Genomic DNA, 24580 nt, shown 5'->3' with positions numbered 1-24580 from the left:
CTTCCAACTCGGGATATTCTACGATTCTACCTCCTGTCAGCACTGTGTCAAATATCCAGTGTCATGCTGGAGTTTCAGCTGTGCCTTCCCCTTGGTTTCCACTCATGCCATCAATGACAGATGTGTGGGCAGTGTGGCAATAGCCCTGTCACAGTGAAGACTTGAAATGAGAAGATGGGGTGCACACAACAGAGTGAAAGAACAGAATGGGAGACAGCATCCTGCCATTTATTCCCTGCAAGTTATAGAGAGGAAGTAGACAAAGGAAGTTAGTTTGTTGTTCAATTTTTGTTGAATATCATTCATAAAGCATAGTTTCTTAAACAGTTCCTCTTTTCGTGTTCTGTTTGGTATGTCACTTAGCTGTCGCTCTGCAGATAGTAAACTGCAGCACTGCTGAATGGCACGTGGTGGGTGAGGTGCTCTCCCTCTGCCTTGCTGGGGGATGGGGCCATCCTTGCTCTGCCCTTCCCAGGGGCCAGCAGGGGGCTGAGGAACGAACTGTGTCTCACCGGGAAGGAGAATCAGAGAATTGTAGTTGGAAAGAACCTTCAAAGGCCACCTGGTCCAACTCCTCCGCAATGAACAGGGACACCTACAACTCGATCAGGGCGTTCAGGGCCCTTCCAGCCTGACTTTGAATGTCCCCAGGGACGGGGTATCCACCACCTCTCCGGGCAACCCGTGCCAATGCCTCGCCAGCCCGATTGTAAACAACTTCTTCCTTACATCCTCTCTAAACCTCCCCTGCTATCATTTGAAACCATTTCCCCTTGTCTTATCCTAGCAGACTCTGCTAAAGAGCCTGTCCCCTTCTTTCTTATAGCCCCCTTTAGATACTGAAAGGCCGCTCTAAGGTCTCCCCGGAGCCCCAGCTCTCAGTCTGTGTTCACAGGGAGGCGTTCCATCCCTCGGGTCATTTCTGTGCCCTCCTCTGGACACGCTCCAGCAGGTCCACGTCTCTCCTGCGCTAAGACCTCCTCATCTGGCCGCAGCACTCCAGTTGAGGTCTCACAGCGCAGAACAAAGAGACAGGATCACCTCCTCCACACCGCCGGTCCCACCGCTCCGGACGCAGCCCGAGGTACGGCGGCCGGCGGGGCGGGGCGGGAGCTCAGGAAGTGACACGGCGGGGCGGGGCGGGAGGCGGTGGCGGCATGGCAGCGCGGCGCTTCTGAGCGCCGCTCCCGGCCCCGCTCCCGGCCCGCAGGTAGGGGGTCGGGGCGGCGCGGGCCGGGCGGGTCAATGCGGGGCGGGCGTGCGGCGACTGCTCCGCGGGACCGGGCCGATGCCGGGCGTCGGAGGGGAGCCGCGGGCTGCTGCCTTAAGCTGCCCCGCACGGCCACACGTTGGCCGCTTCCCGGAGGACCGTGGCACCCTCCGTGCGCGCGAGAGAGGGGCAGCCCGGAGACGCTCAGCCCCGACCAAGCGCTGCTTGGAAGAGGAACTCCATCTCCCTGAGCCCGCGGCCGTGCAGAGCCACCGGGTGCTGCCGAGCCCTCCGCAGGCAGCTCTGTCGCTGGCGGAGATCGCAGAGCTGTGCCGGTGATGTCCCCGAAATACGAGTCCGAGTTTGGCGGGTGAGGGACTCGGAGGCGAGCAGATGTGGCCGTGCCATCGCTGTTCCGCTCGAGCATCTCTGCTGAGCCTCGCGGAGGAATGCCGCGGGAGCAGTCCGGTACCCCGCTTAACTTCTGAAGCTTTCGGTTCGGGCTGTGACATGAGATTGAGCCACGTATGCTTGGCGGTGCGAGGATGGACTCCCGGTGGTGCAGCGGCCCGTCGTTTCCCCGCTCTGTGCTTCTGCACTGAGGAGGGGAAGCGGGGCTGTGCCGTGCCGGTCTCTGAGATGCTCGGTTCGGATGCAGCTCCCTCGGGAGAATCTATAAAGTAATTAAAAAACACGTTAATGGGAACCGCTAACTGTCTATAACAGTGTCTGTCGTGCCTTTGGAAAAGCATATCTAAATTAAGAGAATGGGAGACAGCGAGGCAGACGGGTGGGCTCTGTGTGCAGCAAGCAGCTGGCTGGGGCTGCTGGGGGTCACAGGGGAACTCCTTCCCATCTGCTGCACAGGACAGGCCCTGGCAGCCTGGTGCTTGCTTTTGCAAAGAGGGGAGCAGCTCTGCAGCGTTTCTCTTCACCCAAAGTGAGCATGAAGGCACGAGAAAGGGCTTTTGGGGAGTGTGGAGGAACATCTGCATAGAGGGTTTAGCATCCCTGTGCTTAGGCTTAGCTTAGCTTAGAGAAGGAGGGTCATCGTTTGGGTCATGACCTCATGGTAGAGTCACAGGCAGTGTTCAGATTGCTTAAATTAGGGAAAATTCAGGTAAATCTTCCCCAGTTGTGATGTAGTCTGGGCTGGAGTGTGCATATGGTGTGTGAGTTGATGGGGCTCTGGTGGTGCAGGAACACACCACATTGCTTTTGGCATGGGAAGCACTGAAGGGAACTGCTCAGCAGTGATGGAGTCCCCATCCTTTGGGGGTATTCAGGAAATGTGTGGATGTGGCACTAATAGATGTGGTTTATTGGTAGGACTAGGTCGGTCAGGTTGATTATTCAACTTGTTGATCCCAGCACAGTGCCTTGGTGCTGTGTGTGAGCAGGGGATGGCAGTGGGTGTGCAATGAGGACACGGGAACCACGGTTCTGACCTGGCAGTGGCTGCTTTGTCACCAGTTTTGGGCCCGGTGGGCTGGCAGGACTCCTGTGGGGAACATCTCTGCATTGTCACTGGTTTTGTCTGTTTTGTTCCAGGCTGTGGCCTCCAAGATGGATTTCCTCTGGATCTGCCTCATCCTGTTGGCAGTGGTGCTGCCCGAAGGCAGCCTGGCAGACCTGGAGAAGCAGAGGATGGGCTCTGGATTGGAAATCTGTATCCTTTCCCGTAGTGCCATGCCTCTGTCACGCTCACACCTAAGGAGGCTGTGGAACACTTGCATGTGAGGAGATGGCTCAAGGGGGATGGAGGAGAGAGGAGAGAAAGGCCCTAAGGCTATGCTTATTGCAAACGACATGGGAACAAAGTGTCACATGGCTGCTGGGCATGACCTTGAGCAACCTGACGTTGCTTTGATCCTGCCTAGAGCAGGGCTGACACTGCATGCCTCCAGGGCCCCATATTGCCACCTGCTAGTTCTTGGGCAATACGAAATAGCAACCCCTGCTCAAATGTGGCCCCAGCATCAACCAGCACTGTCGAGCACTTTCCTCGTCACCCTTCTATAGGAGAGAATTGCTAATGAGATGTTGGTGCTGGTACTGAGGCAAATTTTTCAGATAGTGTCTGATGTTCTCCTCATGCAGTGCTCTTTCTTTCTGCTCCTGTGTGCTGAGAGTTAGCAAGCACCCTGTTGGGGTATCTGGAATCCAATCTCTTGGCCCCGATACCCCACTCCCAGAACTGGGCTAAGTCTTTTTGGGAGCAGGCTGTGAGCATGCCCAAAGCCCCGCAGTGCCCTTGACATCACTACAGATAAGAAGCTGTTTGAGGTGAAGCGCAAGGACCAGATGAACGCCCTGAAGAACCTAATCGAGCTCAATGACATTAACCAACAGTATAAAATCATTGACATCATGCTCAAGGGACTCTTCAAAGTGAGTGTGGAGTGGGCTCAGGGTGTTGTGGGGCAGGGATGAGTTTGGGGCACCTGCACAGTGATGTTGGGGAGGGCAGGCAAAAGTAGGGCTCATAGATAAGCAGAAAGGGGAAGGAAGGGACACAGTGAGGCACCCCATGGGATGAGAGGGCAGTGACTGAGGGCTCTTGCAGGTGCTGGAAGACTCCCGGGCTGTACTCATAGCTGCAGATGTGCTCCCAGATGGGCCTTTCCCTCAAGATGAGAAGCTGAAGGATGGTGAGTGCTCCATATCATTTAACCCCCCCTAGCTAGGATCTTGAAGCCTGCATCCTCTCTCCCACTCCTGCCCTTGGGGGTGGTCCCATGTCCATCCTTGGTATCCCATGCCTGGAGATGCCCTAAAGCTGGCATTTTGGGGTCTGTGGGGTGTCCTGCTGATGGGGCTGGTTCCTCTCTTCCTCAGCATACTCCCATGTGGTGGAGAACACAGCCTTCTTCGGGGACGTCGTGCTGCGCTTCCCCAAGATTGTGCACCACTACTTCGACCGCAACTCCAACTGGAACAACCTGATCCGTTGGGGCATCGGCTTCTGCAACCTGACGGGCGTCTTTGAGCAGGGGCCCCACTCCCAGCTCCTGGGGCTGGTACGGCCCTGAGGTCACTTTTGGGGATCTGCAGGGGGCAGGCAGAGGAGAAGAGGCTGATGGAGACTGAGGTGCCTGAGGGGTGGGAGGAGGTGGTGGTCACAGTCTTCCACAGGGGCTTTGCTTTGCTCCACAGATGGCTCAGGAGCTGGGCATCAGTGAGAAGTCCCCCAATTACCGCAATCCCTTCAAAGCTGACCACTCTGAGGTAGGGTGGCCGAGCCACACAGTCTCCCTCTTCTGTGACTCCACTGGGTTTTGGTTGAGTTTTGGTTGAGTTTTGGAGAGTTTTTATTGTTGGGTTTTTACTGGGATTTCGATGGGGTTTGAAGGGTTTTTGTTGGGTTCTGGTTGGGTTATTACTGGGTTTTTGCTGGGCTTTGAAAGGTTTTTGCTGTATTGGGTTTTTGTTGTATTCTAATTGTTTTTTTGTCGGGCTTTGGAGAGTTTTTGTTGGGTTCCGGTGGGTTTGTGCTCTACAGGAGATGCCAAGCTCTAGCTCCACTCTCCCTCAAAACACTGAATTTGTCATTTCCTTCGTACTTCCATCTCCTGCCCACCCCAGTTCTTCCCCAGCGCTGACACCTTCCAGAAGGCGCTGCGTGAGGAGGAGAAGCGACGCCGGAAGGAGGAGAAGCGCAAGGAGATCCGCAAGGGCCCGCGCATCTCTCGCTCGCAGTCTGAGCTGTAGGCCCCGGTGGGCCGGGACCTGCATCGATGCAGCCGCTCCCACCCATGGTTGGGCTGGGGTTGCCCTGTCAGCCGCTTCTGTGAGTTTCAGGGTGGATTTTTGTTTTTCAGCTGATGCGGCCCAGTGGTCCCACAGCCCCAAAGTGGGGCGATCCCCGAGCAGCGGGCGCTGGGGCACCACACGTCAGATGGGTGCAAAGCCGTGTGCTGGGGATGGGGGCATGCGTTGTTTTTCTGGAATAAATCGGAACGGTTGTTATTTTTTTTACGACGAGGCTTCTTGCTCGCTGCCATGGAGAAGGCGGTAGGCAGGGCCGTGGGCGCGGCGCGGGGCTCACGCTCGTGGGCGTGGCCACGCCCCCTTATGAATATGCGGCGCGGGAGGCAGAGGGCGTGGTCTCGCATGCAAATCGCAGCTGCTGATCGCCGACGCGCCATCACGCCACGCGGCGCTGCGCGCTCCTATTGGCTGTCGCCGACCTGGTCCCAATGACACCGCGCGGGGGGGCGGGGCCAGGCAGGTGGGGGCGGGGCCGGGGCGGTGCAAGATGGCGCGGGGCCGGCGGCGCCGGGCTGCTTCCTCCGCTTAGAGCGGGCGGGGAGCGGAGCAGGGCCGTGCGACATGGAGAGCGGTGAGCTGGGCGCCGAGGGCATGGAGACCCTGACTGAGCTGGGCGACGAGCTGACGCTGGGTGACATCGACGGTGAGCGCGGGGCCGGGCGGGAGCGCGGGGCTCGGTGCTGTGCCACGCGTGGGCTACGTGGGAGTGCGGGGAAGCCTCCGTGGCGCGTGTTAGCGGGTTTGAGTCATGCGCGTGACGTCACGGGGAGCAGCATGACGTCAGAGGGCAGCGGGGGGCGAAGCAGTAATTAGTGCCGATCCTAACGAGTGGCCCTGGGGAGGGCCCTGCATCCTGCATGGAATGCTTGGAGCACATCCAACGCATTATGTCCGCCCCTTACCTGCGTAGGGCCACCTGCTCGCAAAATGGCAGTGTCATCGAGTGGGAAAGTGCTGTGTCGTGTGTCCTGGGTGCGGCGTGGGGTGGTGTGGGGACAGCCCTCCTGCCACTCCTTCACCATAGAGCTCAATGCTGCCTCCATACCCGTGTACAGCCCCTGGGGTATCTGTGCCATGTGGGGTCCTGTGTGCCGGGTGTTGGGACGGGGCCAGAGGGAGCTCAGGTGGTCATCTGGGGGCAGTCGGGAGGAAGCTTTGGCTGCAGGATCTCCTTAGGCATACCCATGCATTTCTCAGTTCAAGTTCTGCAAAGCGCTGTTTTCTTGAGTGTGTTTCCCCTATTTCCCTGTGTACCTGAAATTACCCGAAGTCGGGGTGAGTCACCATCCGCATGTCCCGGTGGGGCTTCGTGGGCAGAGGATGGGCGGTGTGAGGCAGCCCTAGGTGGGAGGACGGCTCCTACTGAAGTCATGGGGCTTTTCATCCTCCTCCTCCGAGCGTGAAGATGGGATGCGGATTGGACAAATGGCAATGGGCTGAAAATATTGGATCCTGAACTCTGGGAGTGTTTCAACACTGAGTTACTGGCTACCTCTGGGGCTTCTGAAGCTGCCGCTTCCTCCTGTGCCCACTGCTGGCCTCAGAGTCCTGACCCTGTGTCCCATGGAATCAACCAGCCCAAACGTTCCCTTTTCTTCTTGCAGAGATGCTGCAGTTCGTCAGCAACCAGGCAGGGGACTTTCCAGACCTGTTTTCGGACCCTCTGTGTGGCACCTTCCAGGGTGGTGGCAGCGGTGGTGGCAGTGGCACAGGTGGTGGGGCCCTGGATGCCACACGGCCCTATGGCCAGGCCCAGCAGCCCTTCCCTCCGCCCGCCGCCTCCCCGCAGCTGCAGAGCATCCCGGTGAAGGTGCCCCCAGCCCCACAGCGCCCAGCCCCACTGCTCCAGCCCCGGCCCCAGCTCCAGCCACAGCTCCAGCAGCAGACAGTGATGATCACCCCCACCTTCAGCTCTGCGCCTCAGACCAGGATCATCCAGCAGCCCGTCCTATACCAGAACACGGCCACGAGCTTCCAAGGTAGCGTTGGGGTTGGTTGTATCCGTAGCAGAAAGCTTAGAAGGCCTCAGCACGGTGCAGTCCCTGACGTCTCTCCCTCTTTGCAGTTCTCCAGCCCCAGGTGCAGAGCCTGGTGACGTCCCCCCAGGTGCAGCCGGTCACCATCCAGCAGCAGGTGCAGGCGGTGTCGGCGCCACGTGTGCTGACACAGGCTGCTGGTGGCACCATCCAGGCACTGGCACCTGCCACAGTTCAGACGGTGGCAGCACCGCAGGTCCAGCAGGTGCCGGTAAGTGGAAGTGAAAGAGCCTGGCCCATCCACCTGGCTCTCACCTTTAGTATATATTGATAAGTGTTAGATAAGTGTTTTTTCACTAGGAACACTCCCCGCGGAAAAATTGCTCTGGTTCAACTGTATCAGGAATAACTGTATCAGGAATAACTGTATCAGGAGTGATGTGGTGAGCAGGACTGAGGAGGTAATCCTGCCCCTGTACTCGGCACTGGTGAGACCTCACCTTGAGTACTGTGTTCAGTTTTGGGCACCTCAGTACGGAAAGGACATTGAGGTGCTGGAGCAGGTCCAAAGAAGGGCAACAAGGCTTGTGAAGGGCTTGGAGAACATGCCCTACGAGGAGAGACTGAAGGATCTGGGGCTGGTTAGTCTGGGGAAAAGGAGGCTGAGGGGAGACCTTATTGCTCTCTTCCAATATCTGGAAGGTGCTCACAGCAAGAGCAGGGCTGGTCTCTTCTCGCTAGTGACAGGTGACAGGACGAGGGGAAATGGCCTCAAGTTGTGCCAGGGTAAATTTAGGTTGGATATCAAGAAAAGCTTCTTTACAGAAAGGGTTGTGAAGTACTGGAATGGGCTCCCCAGGGAGGTGGTTGAGTCACCATCCCTGGATGTGTTTAAAGACCACTCAGATGTGGTGCTCAGGGACATGATTTAGCGGAGGGTTGTTAGAGTTAGGGTAGTATGGTTAGGTCATGGTTGGACTTGATGATCTTTAAGGTCTTTTCCAACCTGAGTGATTCTGTGATTCTATGATTCTGTGATTCTGTTTGGGCCCTCTGTAGTGTTCTCTGTATTTGAGAGTCAGTGAGGTACTTGAAAGAGCAACAGCCAGATGTGTCACAGCAAAATAACTGTTTGTTTTGACATCCTCCCAGTTGAATCAGAGGAAGGAACTGCCGCTAGCACTGGGAGGTGCTGTGGCATAAAATCATTAAGGGTGGAAAAGATCAGTAGTATCCAACCGCCAGCCCATTCCCACCATGCCCACTGACCATGTCCTCAGTGCCACATCCACACGGTTCTGGAGCACCTCCAGGGACGGTGACTCCACCACCTCCCTGGGCAGCCTGTGCTGCTGCTGCACTGCTCTTTTGGAGAAGTTGTTTTTCCTAACATCCAACTCGAACCTCCCCTGGCACAACTTGAGGCCATTCCCTCTTGTCCGGTTGCTGTTACCCCCACCCATGTGTTGTACCCTGAGGGCTCCCCCAGCTGACACAGGGAACTTGCTACAGGCAAGGACAGAGGAATCCTTTCATCAGCTCCTTGGTGTTTTTGGGCACTGGCTTACTACTGGTCCCTGATGTCAGCACCAGTGGGTTGTCACTGCCTCTGACCACTGAGAGGAACAGAGCAGTGCGTGCCCGCTCATCCCGTCACCTCTGGCTGTTCCCTGTGCAGGTTCTGGTCCAGCCTCAGATCATCAAGACGGATTCCCTTGTGCTGACCACGCTGAAGGCGGACGGCAATCCTGTTATGGCTGCGGTGCAGAACCCAGCGCTCACCGCGCTCACCACTCCTATCCAGACCACAGCTCTGCAGGTATCACTGTTAATACTCTTCTTCCTCCCCTCAATGACGTTATTTCCTAATACAAGAAGGTTTGGTGTTTGGAGTTCTCCAATGGTGTGGATGGGAGGGGTTCCAAATGCTGCTCTAAACATGTCCAACGTGAGTAATGTGCCCCTTCTGCCAAGGCTGAGAGCACAGACTGTGCATTTTTGGCAGCCTCCCATGGCCAATAAACACAGAGCAAGGGCACGCTCCTGTTTACCTTTTTCTGGCATTACTAGGAGAGGAGTGTGACTGAAGAATTCCATGTGGTTTTTAACCTCTGTGAAAGACGCTTAAAGCTAACTGGCTCAGGATGGTGTGGATCTTTCTCCCTCCGTAGAATCCAATGGCAAAATGTTGAATGTAAAAACTAATTAAACTGCTCCTCAAAGGACATGTGCTGCAAGGGGTTAGGGTCATCATTCAAGATGGCAGCAGTGCTTCAGGGCCATGACTTATCAGCTTGGAGATGCTTGTGCCCCAAAGAGGCTTTTATCACAGCCTTGTGCATTCTGCAGAGGTCCTTCTGTTCAAATATTTACTGCTGGAGATAAGCTTGCAAGCCTGGACTTAACTTCTGTCTGCATAGCACATTGGGGTTTCTATGCCCTTGGTAGCAGCCAGACCAAAATTTTCAGTTTACATGCTGTTAGGTCTCACTTGGTCATGAAGATGAGGCTCATGTGATTGTGTCTGGCAAATACACAACCCACAAAGCATTCTGAATGCATTGAAATATGCTGGAAATTAACTGAGGAAAGATGGAAGACTTAAATTCTCTTATTTGTCAACTTCCAGCTTTAAGTGAACCTACATTCATTTCTGTAATGCCAATTAGAAAACTATATCAGAATTGAAGTCAATTCTTAGTTTGCTTGGGGCTTAATTAGTGTTGCCTGCATCAGTCTGACTTTTAGCGTAAATAACTTTTCCATAGCAACTTCTCTGATTCTGAGTGTGCTTCAGAGAACAGCTGTGCCCTTCCCAATTTTACATTACTGGTTGGAGCAGTCTAAATGATTTCCTTTGATCTGACTGTCCAAGAAGCCCCTCTGTGCAACCATTCTGGTGGAATTCACTATCATTTCTCCTGTAGTACATACTGCTTTGGCTGGGGGGAGATGGTCTGTTTATATCTAAACCATAGAATCATTAAAGTTGGAAAAGACCTGTAGAATCACCTCGTCCAACTGTAAGCCCATCCCCACCATGCCCACTAACTACATCCCTCAGTGCCACATCCACATGGCTCTGGAACAATTCCAGGGACGGTGACTCCACCATCTCTATTACATCCCATCCTGTAATTACTGTTACCTGGGAGAAGATGCCAACCCACCTTGCTACAACCTCCTTTCACGTTGTTGTAGAGAGTGATAGAAGTCCAAGCTCTTCACATCAGTGTGTACCGCTTTGCCTTAATACCTCATCTGAAGTCATTTTGTAGCTTAAAGTAGTTAAGGATCTATTTTTTTCCCCTATTGAATTAATTCTAATTCAAATTAACTTCAAGCTAGAGTTTGTCTTTCCACAGTCAGAACTTCTCTAATGTTATGGGTTCAGAAGTAGCATTGCCTGTTGTAGGTCCAGTGATTTCTTCTTGCATTTGGAGATGTGGGGTAGAAGGACTCTAAAAGCAGGAAGGAGCTTTGGTCCACTTCTCTGTTTAAATTGTGGATGATCAGAACATGGTATTGGTGAAAGGGTGTTGCAGTTATGATACTCTTGGAGAAAAGAGCTTCTTTTACTGTGGGAGGCAGTGTGGATGTTTGTTCCTATGCTACTGTTCCCAGTTGCTTGTGCCAGCTAAGGAACATGGGAGAACAGGAAAACACGGTGTACCTCTTCCTTTTTGAGCTCTGTGGACTTTTCTTGATTCTACTTTTGTTTATTCTGCTTGCTCTTGGCATCATAATCTTGTCTATATTGACTGATTGCTGGTGACACTTTGCTGCGTGGTCTTTGTAGACCCTTGTTGGGAGCAATGGAACCATACTGACCACAATGCCAGTGATGATGGGACAAGAAAAGGTGCCTATCAAACAAGTTCCTGGAGGTGTCAAGCAACCAGACCCACCAAAAGAAGGAGAACGGAGAACAACTCACAACATCATTGAAAAGCGTTACCGATCCTCTATAAATGACAAGATCATTGAGCTGAAGGACCTCATCATGGGGACAGATGCCAAGGTGAAAAAATGTGCAATGAGAGCGAATGTGGTGTCAGGAATACTTGTGTCCTCAGGTGCTCGTTGCTCTATTGGATGGGGCAGATGGATACAGACTGCTGTTAGGAGTATGCACATGCATGTTGCAATAAGATAAAATTTAAAACAGAGTCTTCTTGCACAGAGCTTTCCAATTTGATTCCAGTAAATATTGAGATGTATTGAAGCCACCTTGGACCATGTTTGACCTGTGCTGTTTGCTTTACGTCATGCTGGCAGCCTTTGCTGGAAGCATGTATTTTCATGGGAATGGAGGAGGGACTGAGTAGGGGAGATAACTACTTATGTCAATTAAATGGTGAACCCTGGTTAACTGACAGCAGCTTGCTCCATCATCCTGGAAAAGAGCCATTCACTTCATTTCAAAACTAAGATACTTTCAAAAGACTATTTCTGACTGAAGTCAAGACATGAACTGTTGTAATTGGGATGTTAATCAGTTTTCATTGTACTATCTTTATAAAAATGTTGAAAGATCTCAGATACAAGGACTCAAGCTCTGTTGCCCAGTCCTTATGTGTCTTCCAAAGTGGGATACTTTGGCGCAGAACATGTCCTACTATTCATTTCCTTTTGCTCATGCCAGGAGTCCCTCTACACCCTGCTGTTTGTATCCCTTCTGTAATATGTAGAGTTGTGGTATCCCTATGAGCAAGAGTGACCCTGGAAGCACGTAGTACAAACTGCTTTCTGTGTGTCTTAATTCCTTGCAGATGCACAAGTCTGGAGTCCTGAGAAAAGCCATTGATTACATCAAATACCTGCAGCAGGCCAACCATAAGCTGAGACAGGAGAACATGGTTCTGAAGCTGGCTAACCAGAAAAACAGTAAGTTGTGAGTCTGTGCAGGAAGGAAGTGGTCTGCATGGATGGAGGCTGCCTCTTTCTGTTCTTTGTCATTGGCAGAGGTTGATAGGTGCATGCTGCATTGGGGGTGGCCTGTGTTCTGAGCAGGACTGGCAGGGTATAGGATTGAGAGATGTGTACATGAATGTGTTCTGATTCTTGCAGAACTGTTGAAGGGCATTGACCTAAGCAGTCTGGTTGACAATGACGCGGACCTGAAGATAGATGACTTCAACCAGAATGTTCTTCTGATGTCTCCTCCCGCCTCTGATTCGGGATCACAGGCTGGCTTCTCCCCCTATTCCATTGATTCAGAGCCAGGAAGCCCACTCCTTGATGATGCAAAGGTATTTCTGACTTGATTTGTCAGATTTAGAGTTATTTGAGGGCCACAGTTTGTGTTCTCATAATTCTCAAGAATGGAGCCAGCAGACATCGGGCAAGCAGAGCTGTAGGAGTCAGGCATATATTGTAAGGATGAGGAAGCTGCATGGGAGTGTTTTATTTACTTATTTTGAATGAGTAAGGCTACTTCCTGAGCTGTATTATTTGAGCCATGCCTTAGCTGCTGGAACTGAAGTGCTTAGACTTCAGTACCAGTAGGTTCTCTATAGACTCATTGCCCAGAGAAGTGGTAGATGCCCCGTCCTTGGAGACACCCAAGGTCAGGCTGGAGGGGCTCTGAGCACCCTGATTGAGCTGTAGGTGTCCCTGGTCATTGCAGGGAAGTTGAACTGGATGGGCTTTAAGGGTACCTTCCAACTCAAACGAGACTATGATTCTCATGGGGAATGTTCATGACCCAAATTGCCCGTGGCTTTCAAGAGATAGATATGTTCTATGAATAAAGTAGGAGAACGTGGAAAAGGATGGTGATCTCAGCTGTGGGTAGCAAGACTGTAAGTAACTGCAGTTACAGCAATCTGTTGACTGCCTTTAGCTAATGGGTTTGGAAGAAATGAGTCCTCTTGGAGGCCCTCAGAGAAGAAGTTAGTCTTGGCATAAAGCATGGTTCCAGTCAGTGGTAACTGACGTGACTGGGAGCAGGAGGAAGGTGAAGACACTCGAGTACTTGAGCCTGACCTTACTAAGCAAGGGAAAGCTCCGCTGGAGTTCTTACTGATCTTGATCTTAAATTTTAAAACTTAATTTTTAAAAATTTAAAACTCTTTCCTTCTACATTAGCATTTTCTGTTTTATGGAATGTTAAGCAGTCTTTGTTTTTTCTTCACTCCACTCCACTTAACCTTTGAAGGTTAAGGATGAACCTGACTCTTCTCCTGTGGCTCTTGGCATGGTGGACCGCTCCCGAATCCTCCTGTGTGCCCTGACATTCCTGTGCCTCTCCTTCAATCCTTTGACATCCCTTCTGGATGCCAGAGGGAGCCCAGAGTCTGACAGCCTCACGCGCCATGGCTCTGGCAGGAGCATGCTGACCATTGAGTCAGGTAAAGAGTTGGGGTGATGTGAGTTGGGATCTCTTTGAGGCATCATTGCAAGGGAATTGAATTAGATGGCCTTCAGAGGTCCCTTCCAACTTTAAGGATTCTATGATCTTCACCTTTTATTTGTTTTAAGGCAGCTTAACTGATTTTTGTAACTTATTAAGCTGCAGATGAAGAATTATTTCAGAAACATTGCTGCTATATGTTTAAACTGTTTAGCTTAATGTACTTATTCCATACTGTCAGTAGTTTAGAGGACGGCTCAACTAAAGATGAGCTCAGGGGATTCTGTAGGTGTGTTCTCACTTAGCCAGCTGGTCGACGTACTTCCTCATTGTTGCTTTGTACACCTAATTAAGACTGGAAAATGACCCTGAGGTATTGAATACCAATGGGTGTATCCAATAGCTTTCCTAGAACATCTTGCATTAAGATTATTTTAGAAGCGCTGACTCAGGTTTTGTAAATCAGCCTTGTGAAAACAACTATTTCAGTTAGGTTGGGAATGTTGTGGCTTGGCGTTGATGAAAAGCTGTTGATGCAAGAGCTGTTTCCCAGTAAAATGCAGCCTTTGCAAAACTTGGTATTACAAGTGGCAAACAGAGCCGTATATCCTTGTCGGTCTGGGCTCGTTCTATTGCAGTGTTTTCAGTGTCGGGATCAACGTCTCCCTTTTCTTTCGGGGTGTCTGTTCCAGATGCAGGTGGATGGTTTGGCTGGATGATGCCCACACTGATCCTGTGGCTCGTGAACGGTGTGATAGTCCTCAGCGTGTTTGTGAAGCTCCTCGTGCACGGAGAGCCAGTGACCCGGCTGCACTCGAGGTCATCAGTTGCGTTCTGGAGGCACCGCAAGCAGGCAGACCTGGATCTGGCACGGGTAGGACTGCCTCCTTGCTTTGCATCACATGCGTCTCGTAGGAGGAGGTGTAGGAAAAGTGGCCTAACGAGATGGTGCCTTGGCAAGTGTGTGGTATTTCTGGATTGTATCCAGTCTGATTTGCAGAGAAGTTGGTGGTGCTGGCTTGTCTTGAGCAGATTGCTGTCCTCCCTCAGCCTGAATTAGTGAGCTCTGTCCTTGTGCCTCGCTGTTGCATCTTGCAGCAATCCTTGGAAGCAGGGTATTGGTTTGTGTCCCAGTCCTGGCCACTGCTGCTGGCAAACTATGCTCAAGGGTGTCTTTTTGTAACATGAGCTTGTCCTGATGGTAGCTCAGCGGAAGCTACCAGGTGGCTGCTATTATAGGTTTCATACCAGTCCTCATGGTACCTGGGTGGTGGAATCTTTAGAATCATAGAATGGTTGGGTCAGAAGGGACTTCAAAGCCCACCCAGTCCCACCCCATGCTGTGTGCAGGGCTGCCCAGAGCCCCATCCAACCTGGCCTTGAGTCTCCAGAGATTGGGCACCCACAGCTCTCTGGGCACCTGGGCCAGCACCCTCACCGCCCTCTGAATAAATAATTTCTCCCTAACACCTAACCTGAATGTCCCCTCTTTTAGTTTAAGGCCATTCCCACCTGTTCTGTCACTCTTAGGCCATGTGAAAAGTAGATCTCCTTCATGTTTATAATCTCAAGTACTGGAAGGCTGCAATGAGGTCTCCCCTGGCTAAACGAGTCTAACTGGAATGGGTGTTCGCTGCATCCCCCTGTCCTCCAGCTCTTTTCCATTGTTGAGGCAGCATTTCAGTTCTGACATGGGCACTCTGAAGCTTCTGCCTTGTCTGAGAAGGCAGGAGCTGCTTTCAGCTGGTGCCAGTGTGTCTCCCAGCTGTTGCAGCCATTGCAGGACCCAGCCCTTGTGTAAAATGTGATGTGCTGGGCCGAATTCGGTGTGAGTATCCTAAATTCTGACTTTCCTCATCATTACTTTGTCTTGCTCATAGTGGTGAGGAGGTCCCAGAGCATCTCTCTGGTTGTGCTCTTTGTTGTGTAACCTTTCACCACAATCTTTGCAGGGGGATTTTGCTGCGGCAGCATCAAACCTGCAGACCTGCCTGTCGGTCCTGGGCCGAGCGCTGCCGGCCTCCCGCCTGGACCTGGCCTGCAGCCTCTCCTGGAACGTCATCCGCTACAGCCTGCAGAAGCTGGCACTGGTGCGGTGGCTGCTGAAGAGGACCTCTCACCAGTGGCGGGCCAGAGAGGCCACTGCGGGCTCTGAGGACGAGGCCAAGACCAGCGCTCGGGATGCAGCTCTGGCCTACCACAAGCTCCATCAGCTCCACATCACAGGTAGGGCAGAGGCGGTAGAGCTTGAAAAGTGGGCCCACAATATCCTTATGAGGTTCAGCAAGGCCAAGTGCAAGGTGCTGCATTTGGATCTGTGCAGCTCCAGACATGAGTACAGACTGGGAGAAGAACTCGCTGGGAGCAGCCCTGTGGAGAGGCACTTGGGGGATTTCTGGTGAATGAAAAGCTCAGTGTGAGCCAGCAGTGTGTGCTTGCACCCAGAAGACCAGCAGTATCTTGGGTTGCATCAAAAGAGAGGTGGCCTACAGGTCAAGGGAAGGGATTGTCCCCATCTGCTCTGCCTTTGTGAGGCCCTGCGCAGACTTGGGACCTCAGCTTGGGAAAGATACAGAACTGCTGGAATGTGTCAAGAGGAGGCAATGAAGATGCTCAGAGGGCTGGAGCACCTCTCCTACAAAGACTAGCTGAGGGAGCTGGGCTTGTTCAGCCTGGAGAAGAGAAGGCTGCAGGGAGACCTCATTGCAGCCTTCCAGTGCTTGAGAGGAGTTTGTACGCAGGAGACTGACTATATATAGGTTGTAATAGGACAAGGGGGAATGATCTTAAACTAAAAGAGGAGTGATTTAGGTTAGATGTTAGAGAGAAATAATTTACTTATAGAGCAGTGAGGTGCTTGCATAGGCTGCCTAGAGAGCTGTGGGTGCTCCATCCCTAGAGGTTCAAGGCCAGATTGGATGGAGCCCTGGGCAGCCTGAGCTGGTGAGTCCTGGGGTGGGACTGGGTGGACTCTGAAGTCCCTTCCAACCCAACCATTCTGTGATTCTATGATAAGAATGGCTGAAGCAACTGCAGTGTCACCTTACATGTCCATGAGTCTGCAGAGGTGGCTTAGAGGCTGTCCCATGCAGCCTTTGATAGAATCCAGCCATTTTTCACTGCTGTTTCTTGTTTCTTTTCTGTCACTTGGGAATGCAATGTGAAAGCAGAGGCCAGGGTTAATTGTTGGAGAAAAATCAAATTTGTGAAGCTGTGTGAAGCGCAGATGGCCAGTTGGTGTTGATGTGCTTTGAAAACCTCGGCATGTGCACGTGTACTGAGGAAGTGCTTGAATGTTCCTTGTGAACGGTTGTTTTTGCTGCCTCCCTGGCAAACTAATTTGCAATTTTAATAGGCTACAAGTACATCAGAAATCCAAGCTCAACTTCCTTCTGCTTAATTTTGTTGTGTGAACTGTAGTTACACCATCTTAGCTGGGGTTGTCTGCCTAGGACGATTTCCCAGCAAGTCATGTTACTACAGAGTAGCAGGTGCTGCCATGTCTCAGGTTAACCCTTCTTCTCTCCTGTTGGTGCAGGTAAACTCCCCTCCAGCTCTGCTTACTCCGGTTTGCACATGGCCCTGTGTGCTGTCAATCTGGCTGAGTGTGCTGAAGAAAAGATCCCACCCAGCACAATGGCTGAAATCCACCTGACGGCCGCAGTTGGCTTGAAGACCCGCTGTGGGGGCAAGCTGGGCTTCCTGGCGGTGAGTCACAGTGTTCTCTACCTCTGCAGCTCCATGCAGAGCTCTGGGAAAGGCTGCAAGCTTGGCAGTTCTGGGGTCTGTAGTTATGGTGTGTGGTGGTCTAACTTCCCCTGGGTGCCTCTCCTTTCCTCAGAGCTACTTCCTAAGCCAGGCGCAGAGCCTGTGCAGCTCGGAGCGCAGCGCCATCCCTGACTCACTGCGTTGGCTTTGCCACCCTCTGGGACAGAAGTTCTTTGTGGAGCGAAGCTGGACGGTGAAGTCTGCTACCAAGGAGAGCCTGTACTGCACCCAAAGGAACCCTGGTGAGAGCTGCTTGTGCTCTGGGCATGGGGTTGCCTGCACTTTGTCCTGGGAGCTTCCACTTCGGTGCTTTCTGGCACCAAAGCTGGTGTCTTGGAGAGCGTTCTCCTGCATCTTCATGTGGTCTCATTGAGCAGTTGGAAGGTGCCTCCAGGACTGCAGGAGCTGGCTCTGCCCTGCATATGTCATCTGTTCCTGTCTGGGGTGACCCTGGGGGGTGATGGAGCGTAGCCTCCCCAGAGCATTATCCTTGCTGTTCTACTGGGTGGCTAAAGTATCTCAGGGATGTTTAGCCTTGGGCTGCAGCTGTATACAGCTGATAATTAGAACAGTGATTTAAAAGGCTCTGAAAACTCAGTCTTCAGAAGATTTTGCAGTAATTCCTCAGGAGTTTCCCTCTACTGCTCTTCCTCTCACTCTTAAAGTTCAGATTTTCATGTCTGTATCAGGAGGGGGCTATTGCTGTAGGTAAGAAAATTGTGTTGGATTCGTTCTTTTCCTTTCTCTGTAGCGGATCCCATAGCACAAGTTCATCAGGCGTTTTGTGAGAACCTGCTGGAGAGAGCAGTGGATTCCCTTGTGAAGCCTCAGGCTAGGAAAGAGGTGGTGGGACAAGAGGAGGACGAACCGTGGTAAGTTCCAGTGCTGGGGGTAGCTGTAGATTCTGAAGCAGAGCTGATGGTCACTGAGTGATCTGAGGCAAATGTACAGGTTAGTCTTTAACCAGGACTTGGAATGGCCCCACAGAGCTAACCACCACAGCATGTCAGAAGGGTGAGCTTTGCCTCTTCATATGACAACCGCTGAAGTCTCAGGTGCAATTCTGGCTGTTGTCAGATGTAGTGGGCATTTCTGGTGCCAGCTGGCATGGTACCCATCGATTCCTAAACCGATTGGCACGTTCTCTGCTGAGAATGCAATGTTCAGGGACACTAAAATTAGCGTGCCACTATCGCTTCAGTTGACCAAAGTGTGTGCAGGGTCATAAGGCCTTGGCATGTTGCAGAGTGACCCAGCTGCCTTCCTGTGTTATGCATTCTTGTAACCAAACGAAGCATCGCATGTATTGGCCGTGAAAGTCCATGTGTTGCTCTGTGCGTCCCAAAATAGTGCAGGTAAATGCCTGAGGTGGGAAGGTTCCTTAGTGGTGTCTCCTGGCTGGAAGGACCGGCTTTCCTAATGCAGGGAGCTGTTTCTTCCCCCTCTAGGGGAAGGAGCTCTAGATCCTGCTCTGTAGCATGTCTGAGGAAATTAGATCACTGCCACACTGTCACTTGCATTCATATATATTTGCATATATGCAAATAGTCACTTGCAAAAACATTCTTCAGCTTCTTCTGGAGGCAGTGACTGAAAAGGAGCCTGTAATCAACTCATAACATATGTCCATCAGCAGATTTAAAGCACTGGAGGGGATGCTGGCGGCTTCTGCTCAGTGTCTGTAGAACATGGGGTGCTGACTAAGTGCTAACATGGATCATCTTTCGCTTGAAATGTGTATTACATGGGCTAATCTGCTTTGTGGTATATGCAGAGTGGTCCCTCCTTAGAGAGTGGTGCCACCTTTCGTGAAGGACTTGGGCACAGCTTGCTCCCCTGTCCCTTAATTATGGAGCAAAAACTTTGACAAAGGTCCACTGTAAGTCCCAACATCTCTGTAGCTGTGGTGCAGGTCCTGCAAGGTGCACACAGGCAGATGTGGTGGTACTCCTCAAACTGATCCTGTCCTCCCACTCTCTGGAGGTCTCTTCAGGTCTGACAGTGTTGTGATACCGGTAGAGCCTGAAGTTTCTGCCTCCACCCTCTGCTGTAACGGGCAACCTTGTTTAAAGACATGTTATGACTGATCAGAAATGCCTCCAGGCCTTGGTGCCTCCTTCTTGATGGCACAGTGAAGCTCTGCCTTGCTTCTTGTTTCAGTGAGTTCTCTAGCGCGATGGAATACCTGAAATTGCTCAACTCTTTCCTGGACTCAATGGGAAGTGGAGCACCACCCTTTGCCAGCAGTTCTATGCTGAAATCAGCCCTGGGTAAGTCTGACTGAGCTGAAACTCCACTAGCTGCAGGAAGTGCTGCTGCCACGTGTCTCCCCAGATTTCAAGCTCCAGGCCTGGCTGAAATGCAGTCTGTAGTGGTGGAGGGATGTTTGGCCATGGAGCAGCACTCCCTGATGCACAATGAGGGGAGGAGCACAACCTGTAAACAAGTGGTGGGGAATTCATCTCGCTTGGTGTTGGATGTAGATGGCGTCTGGCCATTCATTGGGATGCTGCTGATGCTCCTCAAAATGCATAGAGCAAACACAGTGGGGAAACTGAATATCCCTTTTTCTAGGGATGCCTTTCAGTTGGAAGGGAAGTCTTGTATTTGAGTCAATATTGCCATGAAACTTAAAGATAGCTCTGGGCAGCAGGTTGTGTATCCTTCGGCCATAGGTTGACTTTGGGGTGTTCTGGGTAGAACGCTGAATAACAGAGGAGTTAATGGATTGGGGTGGTGAGTGCAGAGCCTTGTCAGGATGGGTGTCACGGTGTTTCTAGAGAAGCAGATAGAGTAAGTTCTGGCTGTAGCGAGGTGAGGTTGGCCTCTTCTCCCAGGTAACAGCAATAGAATCAGAGGGAACGGCCTCAAGTTGTGACAGGTAAGGTTCGGGTTGGATATTAGGAAAAAATTCTTCTCAGAAAGAGCGGTGCTGCACTGGCACAGGGGGGTAGTAGAGTTACCATCCCTGGAGGTGTTCCAGAACCATGTGGATGTGGCACTGAGGACATGGTCAGTGGGGATGGGCTTATGGTTGGACTGGGTGATCTTAGAGGTTTTTCCAGCCTTAATGGGTTCTGTGGTTCTAACCCTTGACTCCATTCTTGTAGGCCCAGATGTGGTGTGCAGGTGGTGGTCGGCAGCAGTCGCTATGGCCATTGGTTGGCTCAGAGGGGATGACACAGCTGTGAGGTCACGTTTCAGCGAAGTGGAGCGCCTGCCAAAGTCCCTGGAGATGTCTGAGTGCGTAATGCTGCTCCTCAACTCCCACTCTTCCTTCTCTAGGCTGCAGCCTATGCTGTGCAGCTATGGGCTCCCTGTGTGCTGAGGGTGGGCTTCTAAGAAAGATGGCGGGAGATTTTTTTTATATAGGCTCATGTAGTGATAGAACATGGGGTAATGGCTTCAAACACAAGGAGGGTAGGTTTAGGTGAGAAATAAGGAAGCAATTCCTCCTTATGGAGTGGAGCAGGTGACACTAATGTATTACTTGAAAGCAGGGCTCTTTCTCTTCCAGGAACGCCCTGGTGAAAGCCACCTTCCACCTGTGCAAAGCTATGCAGGCCTCACTGTCATCAAAGGCGGACGGGCAGCAGAGCTCGCTGGGTCACTGTGAGAGGGCCAGCAGCCACCTGTGGAACAGCCTCAACATGAGCAGTGGTGCCTCCAGCACTCCCCTCAGCAATGTAAGGGCTGCGTACCGCAGGCGGTGTGTGATTCGTTGTGGCCTGGTTGTGTCTGTTTTTTCCACTCTTCTTGAGTCTGATAGGAATATGGGGGATGCTTTCACCCTTTCCTTCTAAAGGGCATTGGCATTTTTTTCTATCCCTGCTGTACAGAGGAGCAGTGCTGCAGGTGCTGTCGTTTCCTTCCAGTACCTGCCACCTCTTCTCTGCTGTGTTTCATTTTTTGACCACTTTGGCCTGTGGAAAACCTCCATCTCTGTCAAGCCAGAGGCAGCTGCTGCCACCGGTGAGAAGGGACCTCATTATGTCAGGGCCACTCCATTTCAGGCAGCATCAGAACCCTCTCCTGCATAAGTAGGATGGTGCTGTGCTATTCCTGAGGATGTGTGTTGCTTGTTTCTCTTCTCTCCAGGATCACCTCAAGCTGGAGCTTCCCTGCACAGCTCATGGGGACAGCTCATGTCCCTGTCATTCCTGGGTGGCAGCTGTAGTGCATTGTAGTTGCATTGCATGTGCTGGCAGTAACTGTGCAATGTTCCTGCAGTGCAGTACAGAGGCGCTTTCCATTCGACGGAGCAGGTACTCTCCGAAGGGCAGCTGGAACAGCAAGCATTGCTAGGGGGCAGCAGCAGATGGGGAAAAGGGATTTGGTGAGCTTTGTAGCGCTTCTGTGCTCCTCGCCTGGTGCTGAGCGGTGTCTGCTCTGTGGCTCCCGCAGGTGATCCAGCTGCTGGCCTGTGACCTGCTGCTGTCCCTCCGCACCAGCCTGTGGCAGAAGCAGGCGAGCAGCAGCCAGGCGCTGGGTGAGACCTACCACGCCTCACCCTCTGAGCTCACTGGCTTCCAGCGCGACCTCGGCAGCCTGCGCAAGCTGGCCCACAGTTTCAGGCCTGCATACCGCAAGGTGAGCTTTGGCCCTTGCTCCTAGCAGAGGAGTGGGGAAGGAAAGAGCGGAGCACCACCTCCGTCTGCTCTTCTATTTTCTGCCCTCTTTCTGGTGGTTCAGCCTTCTCCCTTTCCAGGTTGTTCAGTTACATGTCAAAAGCAATTTTTGCTTCTTCTTTTTTTTTTTTTCCCCCAACCTTTTCTGTCTTTCCTCCCTCTTGTCCTGACCTGCAAACTGCAGGCAGGTGGATGTGGGCTCTGCTTGTTGTCAGGGTGTCAGCACTGTGCTGCTGACACAGCTGAGAGCTGCCTCCAGCCTACCCTTAACTACCCACCCTACTGTCCCACCAGGTCTTCCTTCACGAAGCTACCGTGCGCCTGATGGCAGGGGCCAGCCCTACCCGCACCCACCAGCTGCTGGAACACAGTCTCAGGCGCCGCACAACCCAGAGCAGCAAGCAAGGTCAGCATGGGGAGCTGCATTTGGTCGTGGCTATTGGGTGTTGTGGAGAGCCAGCCAGGAGTTGGTATCGGGGCCCATCCTGTTTAGTGTCTTTATTGATTATTTGGATGAGGAGATTGAGTGCGCCCTCAGTAAGTTTGTAGACAACACTAACTTGGGAGGAAGTGTCAATCTGCCTGAGGGTAGGAAGGCACTACAGAGGAACCTGGACAGGCTGGATCTCTGGGCTGAGCCAGTGGGATAAAGTTCAACAAGACCAAGTGCTGGGTCCTGCATTTCGGTCGCTCCATGCAACTCTACAGGCTTGGGGCAGAATAGATGGAAAGCTACGTGGAGGAAAAGGATCTGGGGGTATTGGTTAATGCTCAGCTACACACAAGCCCGCAGTGTACCCAGGTGGCCAAGAAGGCCAATGGCATCCTGGCTTGTATCAGCAATAGTGCAGCCAGTAGGAGCAGAGGTGACCATCCCTCTGTACTTGGCACTGCTGTGTTAAGTTTTGGACCCCTCACTAAAAGAAGAACATGGAGGCTCTGGAGTTGTGTCCAGAGTAGGGCAGCAGAGCTGTGAGGGGTCTGGAGCATGAGTCTGATGTGGAGCAGCTGAGGGAACTGGGGTTGTTCAGTCTGGAGAAGAGCTCAGGGGAGACCTTGTCTCCCTTTACAACAACCTGAAGGGAGGTTGTGGTGAAGTGGAGGTCAGCCTCTACTCACGATAACAGCAATAGGACAAGAGGGAACGGGCTGAAGTTATGCTAGGGGAGGTTCAGGCTGGACACTAGGAACAATTTTTTCTCCAAAAGAGCAGTGCTGCAATGGCACGGGTTACCCAGGGAGGTTGTGGAGTCACCATCCCTGGAGGTGTTCAAGCGAAGGGTAGATGTGGCATTGAGGACATGGTTTAGTGGGCAATACTGGTGGTAGTTGGGTGGTTGGGCCAGATGATATTATTGGTCTTTTCCAGTGTTAATGATTCTGTGATCACCACCATAGCTGGGACTCTGCAAAAGGCGTTCCCTGGGGTGAGCAGCTCCTGTAGCTCTTTTCTGGTTGCAGGGGAGCTGGACACACTGCCAGGGCAGAGGGAAAGAGCCACCGCCATCCTGCTGGCCTGCCGCCACCTCCCACTCTCTTTCCTGTCCTCACCCAGCCAGCGTGCTGTCCTGCTGGCTGAGGCTGCACGCACGCTGGAGAAGGTTGGGGACAAGCGCTCGTGCAACGACTGCCAGCAGATGATTGTCAAGCTGAGTGGGGGCACAGCCATCGCTGCCTCCTAACACCCCGCCAGACCACAGCCTGGACTTCCTCCATGTTGAAGAAGGAAGGGGGGAAAAAAGAGAGGGAGGGAAAAAGAAAAAAAAAGAAAAAAAAAAAAAAAAGAAAAAAAAAATCAGTGCTGTAGGTTAGGGTCATGCCAGTGGGATCATGCTGGGGTGGGAGTGGTGGGAGGGTTTTTGTTTTTGTTTTTTTTAAATCTTGCCCTAGGTGTGGCTTTATTGCCCCTGCACTTTTCGGGGGCACCCAGTAGGGACACCCAGTGGCTGTGCTGGAGTTGCCCATAGGGGCCTGGTGCTGATGCCCTCTGGACTGACCCTACTGGGATCATCAGCTGGGGCCAGTGGTGGGTTTCTGTACCGTTTTTATACCGCTGTTTTTTAATAGGAGTGTTTGTGGCTTTACCAAACAGGGACTGACACAGCAGCCCTCCTCTTCTCCATCTTTCTCCTCATTTCAGCGAGGTGAGGTTGTGGCCAGTCCCCACAGGTGGTGGGAGCAGATGCTGCTGGCTGTGGTGCCTTCATGTCGGTGCAGGTGAAACTGTTAGAAATGGTTTATTTTATTCAGTTCCCAGTCCCAGAACTGAGCCTGTCCCCCAGCCCCTGCACCCCCGGGGCCTGGCAAGCAGTTCACAGCCCTTGTCCTTTCGCACAGGATGTGGCTTTGGGGTCCCAACATGGGAGAAGTGCTATCACCTCCATAACACCCCATGGTGCCCTCCCTCTCCCTTCACAGGGGCACCCCCTGTCCCCACAGAGCCCAGCACAGGGCTCCTGGCTTATCTGTGCTCCTGCCAGGAGTTGCATCCTCCTCCACTTCCTATCTGCTTCCTTTACTAAAATACAGCAGCTCTGACCTGTTGCGACCTCCCAGTTATTTCCCATTGCCCCAGGGATCAGTTTTGTACTTCATTAATTGCGAGGAGGATCTGGAGGCCCTCAGCCTTCCTCTCGTCCCTTATATGAGGAGCTGAAGCCGCCCAGCGCTCTTCCTCTCTGGGGGCTCTTTGCTCCCTTTTTGTACCCTTCCCACCCTCTGTGCCCGTCTATCCCTACAGTTTTTATATGTGTGTGTATATACTGTAACTTTTTTGTTGGTTTTGGGTGGAAGGGAGCTGTTGTTGGCAGCCTACTTCCCTCACCCAATAAAGGTGGTGTCACCGCCATGCCCTGCTCCTCTTCTCTGTCCC

The 24580-nt window shown here is 52.3% G+C and overlaps 2 protein-coding genes across 19 annotated transcripts in view; both read left to right on the top strand.

Moving 5' to 3' along the window:
- The window catches only part of LOC100547556 (coiled-coil domain-containing protein 134), a 41180-nt gene extending 35992 nt beyond the window's left edge, over nucleotides 1-5188 (top strand). For 8 of the 18 annotated variants that reach the window (XM_085225429.1, XM_085225509.1, XM_085225490.1 and 5 more), the window contains one exon: nucleotides 378-1079. In XM_085225429.1, coding sequence (XP_085081555.1) covers nucleotides 378-635 — 258 coding nt within the window. In that variant the 3' untranslated portion in view covers nucleotides 636-1079. Of the gene's footprint in view, nucleotides 1-120; nucleotides 330-377; nucleotides 1085-1105; nucleotides 1211-1230; nucleotides 1581-2761; nucleotides 2880-3479; nucleotides 3602-3776; nucleotides 3862-4048; nucleotides 4231-4366; nucleotides 4439-4795 lie in introns of those variants that run through there. The other 10 variants (XM_085225474.1, XM_085225481.1, XM_085225465.1 and 7 more) reach the window with 8 other exon arrangements.
- A 234-nt stretch (nucleotides 5189-5422) lies between these two features.
- On the top strand, nucleotides 5423-24556 carry SREBF2 (sterol regulatory element binding transcription factor 2). Its single transcript, XM_085225538.1, has 19 exons — nucleotides 5423-5624; nucleotides 6586-6960; nucleotides 7047-7228; nucleotides 8636-8776; nucleotides 10757-10978; nucleotides 11730-11844; nucleotides 12028-12209; nucleotides 13118-13310; nucleotides 14005-14186; nucleotides 15265-15538; nucleotides 16851-17020; nucleotides 17154-17322; nucleotides 17832-17952; nucleotides 19241-19350; nucleotides 20191-20323; nucleotides 20598-20766; nucleotides 21485-21670; nucleotides 22003-22114; nucleotides 23170-24556. Exons 1-19 carry the CDS (start codon nucleotides 5543-5545, stop codon nucleotides 23388-23390), a joined length of 3339 nt encoding a protein of 1112 aa, XP_085081664.1. The 5' UTR covers nucleotides 5423-5542; the 3' UTR covers nucleotides 23391-24556.
- The last annotated feature ends 24 nt before the right edge of the window (nucleotides 24557-24580 follow it).

Source organism: Meleagris gallopavo, chromosome 1 (genome assembly GCF_905368555.1).
Source record: "Meleagris gallopavo chromosome 1, MGAL_WU_HG_1.1, whole genome shotgun sequence".
Lineage (NCBI taxonomy): Eukaryota > Metazoa > Chordata > Aves > Galliformes > Phasianidae > Meleagris > Meleagris gallopavo.
This window is presented reverse-complemented; position numbering and strand designations above follow the sequence as displayed.